Source organism: Sinohyriopsis cumingii, chromosome 15 (assembly GCF_028554795.1).
Source record: "Sinohyriopsis cumingii isolate HCF-2022 chromosome 15, ASM2855479v2, whole genome shotgun sequence".
In the NCBI taxonomy this organism is placed as follows: domain Eukaryota; kingdom Metazoa; phylum Mollusca; class Bivalvia; order Unionida; family Unionidae; genus Sinohyriopsis; species Sinohyriopsis cumingii.
In genome coordinates, this window is record NC_142975.1 from 80,078,056 (window position 1) to 80,094,367 (window position 16,312).

The 16,312-nt window shown below is 35.2% G+C and overlaps 1 protein-coding gene across 1 annotated transcript in view; it reads right to left on the bottom strand.

Moving 5' to 3' along the window:
• Positions 1–757: 757 nt before the first annotated feature.
• Positions 758–16,312, bottom strand: part of LOC149782150 (NACHT and WD repeat domain-containing protein 2-like) — a 43,722-nt gene continuing 28,167 nt past the window's right edge. The window contains exons 9-10 of the mRNA XM_089933590.1: positions 15,796–15,966; positions 758–15,339 (exon numbers count right to left, since the gene is read on the bottom strand). Coding sequence (XP_089789716.1) covers positions 11,491–15,339; positions 15,796–15,966 — 4,020 coding nt within the window. The 3' untranslated portion in view covers positions 758–11,490. The remainder of the gene's footprint in view (positions 15,340–15,795; positions 15,967–16,312) is intronic.

Consider the following 16,312-nt stretch of genomic DNA (forward strand, 5'->3'; position numbering starts at 1 on the left):
GGAAAAGTCAGGAGCTGGTGGAAGAAGTGGAGCAAATGGAAAAAGAAGCAGAAGAACCCAGGGCCACTCATATGCCTCAAAAAGAATTGCTTTCTTGCCTCAATTATTTAAATGTTGTATAAGTGTTTGTCTATTGTCTGTGTTATCTAAATCTAAGTCCTATGGAGGTCAGTCCGGTGCACACCTGTTCCTACCCTTGTTGCAACATTGTTACCAATCACCCCTACTGTGACGTCAGATGCTATACAAACTCCACTTTCCCTCGTCCATCGACAAGTCCAATATTCCCCATGTTCGATTCCCTTTGTCCCTATACATCTTGTTCCTATATTGTCACAGGGGGTCTGTAATGTATTTTCCCCAAGTTAAATTCCCATTTGTGCCCTATATTGCCCCAGAGTGTTTTTCCTTCTTTGTTCTCCTTTGCCCTATACATTTTTGCTCTACCTTGTCCCAGGGTGTTTTTCCTTCTTTGTTCTCATAACCCCATGTTAAATTCTCCTTTGCCCTATGGTACAACTCACTTTTTTTCCTTATATGTTCTCATTTGCCCTACGGAACAACCCCCAGGTTAAATTCCCCTTTGCCCTATGGTACAACCCCCTGATTTTCCTTATATGTTCTCCATATGCCCTATAGTATCCCACTTCACTACCTGTAATATATAATATTATCATCACAAATCCTTGATATAACGCACACCATCCTATTCCCCACCCCCATCCCACCCACGTACATGTGTAAACTTAAAAATACAAAAGCCTTTATATTTTATTTGCCTGAAATTTCATTACAATGAACGACAGATATGTCTTAGGAAAAACATGGACAAACAACGTGTTTCATCTTATGTTTAAAATGCCAATGCATTATACAAAGAAGCATCCCTTAATAACGACATGTTACCTCTAACACACGTTTCCCAGTTTTTTAATGATCGCGTTCATTGCTTCACGTTTTCGAATTCCAAAATGCAGGTTACCAAACAGACAAATACCTTGTGATTATTGTAATGCCCGTTTGCATTCTATTATTTTCTCCCTACCAATTTTATTTTGTATTCACTGTATTACAATGGATAATCATGTTGAGTTTAGATATTAACTAAACATTTTCGTTCTCTCAGATATATGGACAAAAGTAAATGTCGATACCAACAGTAAAAAGCAAACACAACGGCATAATTGAACGGTGTTAACATTTCATCACATATAAAAGAAATGAAATAAACTGAAATTTGAATTTTCACAGCATGTAAACATTAATTGCTGTGATGTTAATAGAAACATGTCGATTAAGCTAACATATACGGATATGGTATCTGCCAGTTAAAAAATAAGTAGAAAATTATTTGTGAAAGTATGAATGCATGGAACTTAAAATTGTTACAAGACGGTAAGGAGACCCTACCCGGACTGAGTGGTCCAAAGCGTTACTTCAACCAATCACTGTCATCTCACCTTAAAGTTTGTTCTTGTCTATCTTTTGTAATTTTTTCCTTTTACCAAAACATGTTGCATAGTGATTGCGATCATGAAGCGAACATTTATAGTACAATAGAATCTACACCATGGTCGAAATTTGAAACCACCATTTCTTGTTTTCTTTTGATGATTTTCTGATATATGAGTTTCAAAAGTTTTAAAATCATATTTGGTAGAGAAGGTGAGAAATTCCTACAGCAACTAAAAATTTATTGTTGATATTCCTCAAAGAAAGCAATACGACACACAATGCAAGAACAATCCCTTACAAAAGGGGAAGATACTTGTTTTTGTGGAAAATATTTCCATGCACCGCATAGAGAACCGCCTTCTCTGAACACAATGGTCAGTATAGGGCACTTAGTAATTATTAAATATTGATAACAAACCTGTTTACTTGTAACTAACAGTTATAGCCACCTAAACTCTCGTATACTCTTATGTTCATCTGTTTCTAGTTTGTTGCTAATATTTTATATCTAATTAGTACTGTGAGTTCTATACTCTTATAAGACTATATTTGCACTAGGTTCTCCTAGTCTGTGCCTATTTGATGTAATATAATTAGACTTTATAACCTTACCTGCATATTGGATCACTAATTAATATTTTCTTTCGTGGAAGTATGTCACGTATTGCTATTACTAGTGGAATGAAATGCTACATGGAAATCTTCTTGTGGAATAGCAGGTGGACTGATGAATGAACCACTCTGATATGGCGCTGTTTGACAACGTCTGAAGAACACAGACATGATACAACACATTTCTAGTTGTTACAGTCTGTGCATTAGCTCTAGAGTTTGAATTTTCAATTTTCATCGTGATGTGTACAGTCTGTATGCTGGAACAGTGCTTTTTGTCATATTTCTTTCTACACAGCATCGCAAGTTTTATTCCATCTGTAGCTCAGTAAATTTTCAGGTCAGCATCATTAAATGTAGCTAAGTTATTTAATTCCTTTCACATGAAGTATGTAAAACTAATTAGGCACATTTTGCTCCATTTAATGGCACTGGCCTAAAAGTTTGCTGAGTCAAGCATGTAGATGGGATAAAATTCACCTTACTGTGTCACAAGAACTATATATAGTTCATAGCATAATACCAAATAACTCGACTTAATGTGTGTGTGTCTATCAAAATGTTCCATATGGTGTGTTCTCAAAGTTGGAGAGACCGTAAAATGCTAGACAGATATTTTTGTGTTATGAATATGTTGTTTGATTTTATAGCATCACCATCAGGCACATCAGAAATGGTTTCTTCTTTCTAAAAGTAGCTCCTAGCGTGAGGACACCATGACTGTGATGACCCGACTGAGACAACCAGACTTAGATAGAAAAGTGAGGTTAGCAAAACAGCTAGATTTCTGTCGCATGGGTGAGAAAATTGAGTACATGTCATGGCATATCAGCTGGTAGAACGTCCATCTTGTAATCAGTGATCGGAGATATAATATTCATCCACGGCAGTATAGGTGAGGTTCCTTGTGTCTTTGGGAAGGGTCATTAGTTTCGATTCCTTGGTTTCATATATCCAATAAAGTGTCAATGTGCCATAAAATTCTAAGACAAAAAATTTGTATTTATAGACGTTGATTTACTTAACCTTATAATGTCACCCATTCACTGAGTTATATGAAACCTTTTACATATTGTGACTTTTCAATAATGTTCCTATATAGTTAATAAATAATGCAAACACCAATTAGCTATACAAGCTGTTCCATACTTTCTGCTTAAAAGTCAAGATGATTTATGTATCCCAGGAACATGATCAAAATGTCATGTGGTATATTTTTGGGAAATAGATTTATATAAATATTAATACTGGGAGAATTCTGAAGTGCTTCCTCACCCCCAAGAAAGCATATTTATGTACATACTGTTCTGTGAAAAACTTGCAAAAGGAGGAAATAGGCTAGGCAAGACACTTTATTCCAGTTGATGGATTGGTTGTCCGTGCTGTCACCTTTCAGTAAAGACTGAACACATTGTAACTAACAATGGCAGCTGACCAATGCTTTCGCTGGCTAGGTGTGAGTATTATGTACCACAGCAAGGCTGAACGTTTCTGGCCTTGCATGTCAGAGCAGCTCAAACATCTTCCCGATTGTCACTATATAACATACAATTTCAAAATTAACATTACCAGTACTTGAAAATGTATCATCCACTTTGTGTGTATTTTTGAGTATCTTCTGCAATAACATTGTACATTTGATGGAAACGTATTTCTCTAAATTGATATCCTAATGAAGAAATGGATTGGTCATCTCTAAGGTCTAGTGATCCATCAACTGCCATGGCAAGATTAAATATGGTAATGTCATGTTAAAGGCAGTCAATCGAACATTCAACTAATGTAACAAAAACACCATAAATTGGTTGTTTAATCTAAATGTTTTATAAATGGTTTAACAAGTCTGTCCACTTAATTTAGATGAACATCTGCATATTCAAAGTCATACTCTGTAGATGCATATACTTGTAATATGCCACATAGGTTGAAACTAGTTTTGGATGCAAAAAGTAAGAAAATCAAGCATAACATTGTAATTATTATAGATTACAAAGTTCGCCTTTACAAACTCATTCTTGAACTGTTTTCTCATTTCGATTAACAAAAATATATTCCAGTTTATTTTCTATACATTTCACTAGTATACACATAGAAAGAGTGACAGACAGACAGGTCCATATGAATTAAAAACACGAATTAGAATTGCATCACACCCCGACCAACCCAAAAATATTTTATATTGTCAGCAAAATATTCCCTGCAATAATTTTTTGCTCCATTTGGAAAACTAAACACCATTACCAACATTTGAAGAAAAATTGAAAAAATGATGGCTGGTTCCAAACACTGGTTTATTCTAAATCAAATATCACTGTTGATGGATAGTAAATGACAGGAATAAAGCAAGTGTAAAAAATCTGCAGTAAACTGACAATTGAAACTAAGGTGAATTAACCTCTGATAAATCTGATGTTGAAGAACAAAGCTATAACAATCAGAATGACATACCTAAAATTATAAAATCCATAATTTAGCAAACAAATTAACTTTGTTAAAAAAATATCATCCAGCAAGTACACTTGTCAAATAATACAGAGGTAGATATCTAAAATAAATACAGTGCTACCTTGATTTTCCACCACTTTCTTTTGTCCCAATGATCCTTAAGTATTCCTGCAAAAATCTGATTTTCTGCCATTATTATATAATTTATTGAACAATATAAATGGATGAAAAACCAAGTTAAAGTACATACTCACTTATAAGTCAAGCCAAACTGCAAACAACAAAGACCACGATCTCTGATAGCATTAATCACCTGCAGATTAGAGTCTATATTGTTTGTTCTACTGATTATGTGATTGCAGTACTGGGTCCTTGCAGTTGGACAAGTCTTATAAGCAAGAATATATGGTAGCAGCCGTATGCACATATCAAGAAGAAATCTGGATTATAAGATTCCAATTTATTTTTTAAAGTTAGAAAAGAATAATACAAGGATGTATGTAAATGAAAGTAAGTCGTAACACCTGTAAAGGTATACCTATGGTACATGCATATTTTGAGCAGAATAAGATAAAAAACAGTATAAAAAACATATTGCCTCGATGTGGCCAATAAAAAAATTAAACACAGGTCACAAACAGCTTCATTTGTTGTAAAAGTGTGGCAGTAAAAGAGACATACATCTTCATAAGTTTCATGATTCGAGTATGATCTTTTCATGAGCAGTGCGAGAGAAGTAGAGCTCAGAAACAAAATTTAACCCAAGTCAGTGCATTATAAACAGTGGGCGATAGTGACATACTACTGAAATGTTTAATGTGACCCTATTCTGTGAAGCATAAATTGTGTTCCATAATGATATAATACTAAACAAATAGGAAGCAGAGCTCATCATGGTATATCCCTCACCATGTTTCATGATTGCTGAGTTGATAGTTTGTATACATCATAAAAAGTACACGTGGGCACAAGTAAATGCAAAAACTTAACCCGAGCCAGCAAAATGTGAAATATACTTGTAGGTTACCATGACCTATTTTAGCTAGAGTATAGTACTAAGAAAGATGTAAACAATCATAAAGTTGCATAATTCAAGCAAATAGAACCAAAGGTGGTGAAGAGTGAAATATGGGACACAGTGATCTACTTTTAAGATGTGGGTCAAGATGCATCCTCTCATTTAGTTTCTTGATTCCAGGTAAATCATTATTATACAAGAGAAAACAAAATAAATTTTAAAAAATAATCCCCATTGTAGTTTCAAGTTAAACATAAAAACTAAAATATGTCAGAATGTACGGACAGGGAACACAACTTAGCCAAAGTCAGTAAAACATGAAATAATTAAGTGACTAACTTTTGTGATGGAATGTGTAGTACTCATCAAGATGCATCCACTCGCCAATTTCCAAGATTAAGGGAACATGAGTATTTATGGAGTATCCAAAATACCTGGGCTAAATGCAAAAACTTAACAAAGAATCTACAATTAATATACATGTAAAAATTCTGCCCCCTCAACCTGTTACACTCCAAACTGATGCATATGACCTGAGAAAAAAGAATATGAGATTCAGTGATGGTGTGCTTCAACTAAGAGGTGACCTAATAAGGTAATCATAAATACAACTGGTCTTATCTGGGTTTATAACAATGCAATATATTTGAAAAGGAAAAATAATTTTTCAGGCTTCATTTCATTGACATCAACTGCCCACCCTTAAAAAACACACAGACAAAATATATGTCTTGGGGTGGTAAGTTATGTGTGGCCTTTCAAGCAAACCATCATATTTTTTAGCTAAAGTCCAAAGAATCTGTAGGAATGAAGGATTTTCTTTTTCTTCTTCGTGCTCTTGTTTATTTAGACCAATCTTAGAGGTAAACTTGGTAATGTGTATCTACACCCATCAGGGTGTAAATTATGTATGGTAATCACTACTCACACCCAACAGGGTGAAAATTATATTCAGTAATGGTCAATTGCACCTTTCAGGATAAAAATGTATGTACAGTAATTAGTACTTACAAACAATAGGGTGAAAATTACGTATCAGTACTCACACCCAACTGGGTGGCACTTACATACAACAATGGGTAATCACACCTTATATGGTGAAAATTATGTATCAGTACTCACACCCAACTGGATGACACTTATATACAACAATGCGTAATCACACCTTATGGAGTGAAAATTATGTATGGTTAATGTGACCATATATGCTTTACAAAATCTGTTAATTTATACTCATGGGCACTGAAGAGATATACACTTGAACATTTAAGTAAAAAGCTAAAGGCTGGTGATGCTGGCGACAACCTGGTGTACCATTTCATGAAGTTTGTGGCAACTTTTCCAACTTTTGGGGCAACGAAGGTAACATTTTCATGGGGCACCATTTCATCCACTGTAATCTTGTGGTAGCCCTGCTCAGGCACAATTCATTACACCATCAGTTTCATTATGATATTTTTACTGTAATAAAATTCTTGCATAGCTAAAAAAATATATTTCCAAAGGAGAACTATCCAATTAGTCTGTAGCTCTTGTTCAAATCTGTCAATATTCAATAAGATTTTTGAGGAATTTTAGCATATATATATATATATATATATATATATATATATATATATATATATATATATATATATATATATATATATGACCTTTAGCAGCTGTTAATATTCACTCAGCAGGAAGGGGGGAAAGGCTGATGGAAGGTAAATATAAAATTATACTGCATAGAAATTCAACCCTTCCCATTCCATAATAATAATAATAAATAATAACACTGAAAGAGGTATTCACTTTCAAATTCAAGATAAAAATCTAAATGCAGGTTTTCTTACATGGAAATGTGAAAATTGGCTTCAGAAAAAACAATAAATACAGCAACAATAAATTAAGGCAATGCTACTCTAATCCAACCATGCAATGCTACACTAATCCAACCATGTAATGCTACACTAATCCAACCATGCAATGCTACACTAATCCAACCATGCACAATCCCACCAAAATTCTGAATAAATACTACATTGAAGTAAAGGCTAAAAACTATGAAAATGACAACTATGCACATACAAAAATGCTATAATTAACATCAAATTCCCGCTAGACCTATGTCACAACATTGGCATTTGCCAATTACGTAATGAGAAGTGGAGATGTAGGTATCTGATGCATGGATTTCAGATATAAAGTATATTTGCTATTGATTTTTATGAAGGTAATAATTAAGTCAATGAGATCAAAGCGACACACTTTATCATTAAGAATTTAAAAAGGTTGCATCAGGTGGATTTCATAGTGATAGCTATATGGGCTGACTTAAGTCTTGGGTAATAAGAATAACTATAAAGCATGAGACATAGGTTACAGTGAACTAATTTTACAAGCTTGCATAGCCTTTTAAGACCTGGATCATTTGTCAAGTCAGATGAGTAAATGAAGACATTTTGCTTACATACAATCAGGAAATGAACAGGAACATGAGCAACATCTATATTACTGGAAAATCATGCAGATGATTATATATATATATATATATATATATATATATATATATATATATATATATATATAATATGGACTTAGTATAATGCCTAATCTTACAGGCTTTAAGTGCTTTAAATCAGAGAACACATAAAAACATGTATGACGACAATATTAAAAAATAATATAAAATTACAAAACAAAACAACAATGCAGGTTTGCTGGATTAGTTGGGTTCTTTTTATCAAATGGAGATTTATCTTATTAGCAAACAAAGATGGAGGGTTAGGAGCAGAAGCAGATACTGAGAGATGGCAAATGATGCAAGTTCTTGAGATGCCAATGAAAAGTGTAGAATACTATCAGGTCTATTAAAAAATGCAATCTAAAATGTGATCATGTTTATGGGTGGGTCGGTGAATTGATTTTCAGGGCAATCAAAGTGGGGTTTGAAATCTCCAAGACTAAGAATAATCAGGTAGTCACCTATTTAATTTCCATACTACAGGAGGTCTGGAAACCACTGCAGAAAGAGAGATTCAGCAAGCTTGTTCTTGCAACTAGGAGGATGACAGTACAGACAGAAAACAAAAATGGGCTGACTAGGGTTTTGGACTAGTTTAAACGATGTGTGTTCAAAACTGAAAGTTGCAGTGTAGTTACGACAGTGAATTATATAATTCTTTGTGATGACAGCAATTCTGATTCTGCAGGAGTGGCACAGGAATGACTTGATGGAGTAACTAGAGGGTGATAAATTACACATTTTGGCTCATCACCTGCCAACTGACATTCAAGTAATGATGAATGCAGTTCCAGGTTGTTATGTCTAGTTCACAATGTAGTATCAAGAGCCAAGGAGTTTTTAGTTAATGCAATTAATGATGGCCCATCAAAGCATAAACCGGTTGACTAGCAATTATAAAATAATGAAATCATGTTCAAAACAAAAAACGGTTGTAGTACATTTGGGGCAAAAACAATGAGAAAAAGTCAAACAGTTCCTCCTCCCTACCAAAAAAACACAAGAAAATGAAGATACATACTTCAACAGAACAGCCAATGTGTGACAATGTGATGTGATGTGATTTGGATTTTTTAACGTAGCTTTAACAATTTTTCAGTCATATCGCTACAATGTCTGCAATGTGGCAGTTTATAGTGATGTCTAGCACTGGGGCATCATGTCGCAGACATGCAGCATGATGTCCCACCCAGTCACATTATCCTGACACCAGGCCGACCAGTCCTAACACTAACCTCTTAATGCTGAACGCCAAGTAAGGCAGCTGTTAGTACCGTTTTTGTAAGTCTTTGGCATGACTCGTCTGGGGATCGAACCCACGACCCCCTGCATCCGAGGCGGACGCTCTAATCACTAGGCCACCGGAGCAGTCGCCAATGTGTGACAAAGCCACTAATGTAAAGAACAGTCAACAAATACACATGATTAAAAAAAGGGCACAAAAATCCCATCTGAGAGTAGCTGCCTAATGCCTGTTAAGTTATGGCAGCCATTTTGAATTATATATATATATTCATACACATACAAACAAGAACAGCAGATAAGGGATTAAGGAGCCAACATACAATATGCAAACTGTCCAAAACTAATATCATGCAAATGCTGTAATGCTGTTTCCCTCCAACTTGTGTTGGCAGTGGGATACAAAACATACTGTGCAGTATGTTTGCAAGCAGCAAATATATATATATATATATATATATATATATATATATACATGCACAGACTGCATCAATACGTGATGAGAAAGAACATAATTAAGGTAGACATAACACACATTATTGCATCTTTTGAACATGATTGTTATTGCATTCACAATATTTTTATTTAAATGTTCTGAATTATACAACAGTACTGTGAGAATGCCTGTTGTATTATGAAAATGAAAATCAATGGCAACCAAATGAAGTGAGGTTTGAAAACACTTTGGATTAAAAATATACTAATTAAAAATGGAATTCCAATAAATAAAACTAGATTCAATATAAACATTTTTTTTTAAACAAAGGGAAAAACCTTCTGGGTATATAAAAATATTTTGCACCACTTTCCCTTAAACCTGAACAAATATTAAAGTACAAAATGATAACTGTCTTCCATTCAAAACAGCTGGCACGCATGAAAGCATGTTTAATGTATAGCTTTGATCTCCATAATGCATAGCGTTTAAGAGTTATTCAGAGACAATCAGGTCATATATATATATATATATATATATATATATATATATATATATATATTCTGCCTGCAAAAGAGTAAACAATGTGAAAGCAATAGCTAAAAGTCATTAAAAAACAAAAAAATACTCTTTCCCCCAAAATGGTTTATAAAATTATTAGTAGCCTGAATTTTGTAAACGTATTTATTAAAAAACAAACAAGTAAACATCCATTTACCAAACATTGAACAATAAAAGAGATTTATGGGCCAAATTATGGTATAATTAATTTATTCCATGTGGGTCCCATACATGTTTTATATGTGTTCCAATATCAATAGGGTATAGGGATGCAGAGGTAGAAATTCATGTAACTTGTACCATAACACAATCACTCAACAGACCCACACTGAAAGATTTCTCAAATCTCACATAATTATTTTCTTTTATAATCCACAACTTGATAGAAATCGTCCAGGAACACTTACTAACTAAAACTAACCCCAAACCAAGATAATACCATATGCATTGTATATATATCCATCCTACCTCCCTTGCATTACCTGTATTACCTAGAACCTAACTGCGGTATATGAGGTTAAATCTCCATTTACACTTTAAAAATTTGCTGAATCCCACTGTTATCATTATCCTTATATAGTCCGAAATTAACTGATTTTCAGCTTGAAGACAGATTTCATATTTATACAAACAGAGAACATAAATGTCATTCTGAAAAAAAATCAGACTTGCAAATAAATTCAAATACAGAGAAAGAGAACATGTTTCTTCCTGGACTGGAATATCTGGTTTATGCCTCCTCTTTAATTTCTGCTCAAATGGAGAGATTTTAATTAAAAACAAAGACATGTGCATGCATACATACATATATACATACATACATACATCCATACATATATACATATATACATATATACATGCATACATACATACATACATATCTAATCATTACAAACACTAATGGTAGTTTTCATACAATACTAATTTGTTTTTTCTGTGCTATATTCTTATTGTTGTTCCTTCCTTCATCATTTCAGTCAGTTTTCATGAAATGTTGCTCCGTTTATCTTAATCCTTTCGGTAAATTTGATTATCATTTTAGAAAAGGTATTAAAAGTCAACAATCAAAATTGCTACTGGTCGTTCAGATCAATTCAGTTCTTTGATATATTTCAAACCATAGGAAAAACTTAGTGTTCTTATCCTTCCAATCTCACTATCTTTCTTTTCTTTTAGACCAGTTTATTTCTAGACCCAGAAAACCATCCTTTTGGCTTATAATACAGTGCAAGCAATAAATTTACGTTCTGTTTCATCTGAGAATTGTGTACTTTTCATCTGGTCATCTTTCTTTCTTTCCTTCTTGTCATTCCAAGACAGGTAACGTTTTACCTTCTGGACCTGTACTTTGGACCTATTAAGGATGTCCATTATGGTATTTGTTAAGTACTGTTCAGTTGCATCCACAAGCTGTACGACCATAATGCGACCATCTTCACATCCAATGAGGATAACATTCTGCGGTGTGATTGACAGATTCATTGGGATGCTGTGAATTGGACAAATGCCGACAATTTGTCCCAATTCAATACTGCCAAGTTTCAGCATATGACCCTCTGGATGGACCCAAATGGCAAACTTCTCATCTGCTGATACTTTAGGAACCGTCAAACATCCTGATTCCTCCTTTTGACATAACTCTTCTGAATCAAAATGATGAGATTTCACACCATTCTTGAGGTCATACACCCACCTGTAATGATCAATACCATACCTCCCTATATTACCAAATTTCAGCTTGCCATCTGGAATCATATTACTCGTGAAAGTAATTTTGCCCTTTTCTAAGTCAAACACTATGAGTTTCCATTTCTGTTCTTCTGTATCTTTCTCTTGTCTTTTACTCTTTTGCACAGCTATTATCAATTTCTCACCCTGTACCACTGGCTGAGTTGATTTTGGAAGCATATCTGGGAGATCATATGCTAGAGATGCACTCTGTGTTTTGTATACTTTAACAGCAATGTCAGCATCATCCTCTCCTTTGATGAATTCTGTTGACAGTACAATATATTTATCCTTGTCTGCAAAAAATGCCTCTGTGATGCAGAACCTGCCAACATGAATTTCTCTTATGAAATCACCACTTGGTACAGAGTAGATGTTCAGAGTTACCACTTTGGTGATGTCATTTTCCACAATAATCAACACATTTTTGCTGTCAAAACTTAAAGCATAATGTTTTACCTGTAACCCTGAGAGAGGAAGCTCAGATTCCATCTCACCAGACTCCATATTCCACATCTTAATACAATTTTCTGCATCATAGTTTCTCAACACAGCATAATTCCCATCAGATGTTACTGTGGGCTCCATGACAGAATAATTTCGGGACACAATGTACCGCACTTTTCCAGACGGCACATCAACTGAGATGAATTCATTTCCTGAGCTGCTACATACAAAGGCAGATGTCCCTGACACGGCCACTGACACATATTTAGCAGATCCATCCACAGACAGGGGTCTGTAGGAGTCAGCCTCTTTGACCACACTGGACAGATTCCATATCATGATAGCATTGTTGTTCCTAAACATGCAGATGATGAACTGTCCATCTGGAGAAAGCATGACCCTCTCCAATAGGGTTTTCATTGGCTGCAATATCTGAAGGAGCTTGCCTGTAACTACACTCCATATCAGTATGTATTCCTCATATGTGGCGACCAGATATTGGAGATCTGGAGTCAAAACTCCTTGAAAATTAAGCACTTTTCTGTCTGGTTTCATTGACTGAGGTATTGTAAACATCATATTCTGTTTGTTTTTCTTTGTATCCCATAAAATGAGTTTGTCAGTTGTAATGAGCAGACATTTATCACCATAAGGTCTTGCCAACTGGAGTTCGGATTCTTTTGGGATATATATTTTAGAAACAGTTTTCCCAAATTTAGATGACTTTGGGTCAAAGTCTATAACATGCACTTCAGGAGATCCACTAATTAAAACACATCCCACTGGAGTACTTTCTCCCATGAACAGGGCTTTAGGTATCTGTTCAGGTGAAATCTGATGAAGAAGCACAAAAGATTCCAAACTGTGAATTAAGTAAATGTTTGACTGCCTTTTATGATAAAGTACCATTTCTCCATTTCCCAACACTACCACTTGGTCTGCAATGACTTTGAATTCTTGCAGAAGCTTGCCTGAAAATCTATCATAGACATCAGCTGCCTGACCCAAGACTGTGATGAGGATCAGTTTGGAAGTGACGTCAAGTTTGAGGTCATCAATAAAGCCTACAGCTGGGTAGATTTTATCCATGATAAGGGAGGAGTCAATATTACCAGACTTTAAGTCCATAATGAAAATGGGGTTGCTTTGTTTCTGATATGTGGTGCCAACTATGACATTCTCTGATCCAATTCCTTTGTTCATAACATTCAGTCTTTCACCATTTGGAGTAGACATCTTTGTATATTTTCCCATTTCTCCCGACGTAAGATCCCAAGTTATCACCTCATTGTGGACAGTCAATGTTACCAGACTTTTGGAACTATCAGAGATAATCACCTGCATTGAATTAACTGGAATTGTAGGATGCTCAATAGAGCAAATAAGAGAATCACTTGGGATTGTGTAACATGGCTGATAGGGTACCAAGCGGGTTGTTCTGACAGATGCAGACAAACTGTCCTTCAAAAATTCCATTTCTACCAAACTTTTCATACCTGACTGCACAGCCAACAATCTTCCAGACATCTCAGCTGCAAGTGTTTGTGGAAATCTTTTCAGTGTTGACTGTGCTGCTTTCAAAGCCTTATGAACTGGACTTTTATTTTCTTCATAACTAATGTAGTCTAAGAGAACACTGCTTACAGATGTTGCATCCAACTTTGTCTTCAGCCAACTGTAGTTAAAGAGGCATTTGCCGTACAAGTCATTCCTCCTTCCAGCCATGTACAGGTGATATGGAAGTCTATTCAGTTTTCTTTTGTTGTATCGTGTTGGAATCTTCCCCGTTCCCTGCTGAAAGATGAGAGGTTGGGTTGCAACTTTTCTGTCTGCTTCACTTTCTGCTTCTTCAAGTCCTAATCTTATCATCTGTAAAGGGCTATAGGTGAATGGTTTCTTCACCCCATGCCAAATCCCAAGATAATAATCGGCCATCAAAGAATGGATTTCCTTTAAGAAATCTGCATTCCTCATGTATCTTGTCTCTGAAGCCTCAAAAAACTGTCGGTGGTACCAGAAGAAGGTCCTCATTTCATCCACTTCCTTGTCTACCAAGTACTGAGATATATCATGTCTGATCCGTACCCAGAGGATAGGTGGGATCCTTCTAAAAGGTGGAATATGAAGTTGAAAGACAGCATTCAAGACAACATCATCCAAGGAAAGAAGATCTTCCAGCTCTACCTCACTGATCCCAATTCTAGAAGCTGTCACATAGGCCATGGCCCTGGATACTAGGACTTGCCCATGTTTCTTCTCCAGTTGGTACAACAGCTCCTCTATACTCTTTTGAACTGTTGATGCCAACCTGCACTCAGATAAAGGTGTGTAGGACTTCCAGGCCAAGACTTGGTCAAATATCAATTTGACAAAAAGTGGAAGGGAACATAGTTTGAATATATCCTCGACAATGTAGAACTGCTCTGATGTCAGTGTTCTGTTCTTTATTTTTAGCCATGATTTCAAGACATCTGTACTAAGCTGAGCTGAGAAAACAGGGACAGTTATGAAGCTCTTTGACAGAAATACTAACTTAAGTATACCGATAATGTCTCTTGCTTCAGTGTATGTTGAAAGGATCATGTGCACATTTTTGGGTAATTTACGAGGAAGCCAGTTCAACCTGTGAGCTTTATGCTCTGCTGACAGTTGGTCTAATGAATCCAAAAGAATCACAAGAGGGTTTGAGGCAGTGGCACACTCCAGGAGCTGAAGAAAATAGCTTTTCATACCTTCTAAATCAACTGGAATAAGCTTCCTATCTTTGTTGTAGCATATGGAAATCTGCTCACTGAGGCTGCGTAGGAGTTTCCATAGGTTACTGCTGTCAGGAGATGTGCCCAGAAACCTGAGGACAACAACTGCATTTCTGTGGTAAATCAGTGGGACCTGTGAAAGATTAAGTCACCGATTTAGTTGAAAAATATTTCAGCATATTATTTGCTCCAATGGCTGTAAGTGAAAATAAAGCTTGTTTAAAGTAAATAATCACGAATTAAAGCTGTTGACATGAAAATAATATTTATTATTATAAAATTCAAAGTACATTAACCCTACTAATAATTCAGCAATATTAATGTACTAATTCTCATAAAAACTTGTGATCACTTTAATCTTTTTGGCAAAGTTTTCAAACGAATTCTCAGAGCTATAAATACGCTTATTAATTTTGAATGGAGATAACTGGCAAAAATACTTTAAGATTTTTTTTTCTTCTTCTCTTTATGCATCAAGACTCGTTAAAATTTCAGCTGGATACTGATAACTATCATACAAAATTCTTACTATATATTTGGCAAGTGCAAAGTGCAAAATATCAAATATGAACTTCTTTAAAAAAATTACCTGTTTGGCAACCTGAGCTATAATGGAGGTCTTCCCACAGCCAGATTGACCATTCAACACTAGAGGTTCTGAATTTTCATTAGTCAGGTATTTCTCTACAGAGTCCAAGATGTCCTCTCTCCCATGGAACATAGCACACCTGTCAACTGCCATAGTGGCATGCTGCAACACCTGAGCAGTTGAAGAGAAAATCAGATGCATTAGGTTTTTTTCACTGGTACCATTGATGAATATAACCAATTAGATGTAATTATGCCCTGGATTTAACCAATCAGCTTTAACTGCTCACTGGATTTAATCAATCAGCTGTAACTGCTCACTGGATTTAACCAAACAGATGTAATTGTTTGTTCTGGGACTCATAATAGCACAGGTGGCAAGTGTCAAATTTATAATCTAAGAGTTACAGATTCAATATCAGCATGGCTCAGCTACCGCAATGTTATTTGGAAAATTGTCGTTGTTTTTGTAGGGTTTAATGCCATTTTTCAGCACATGATAGGCTATACATAGCAGC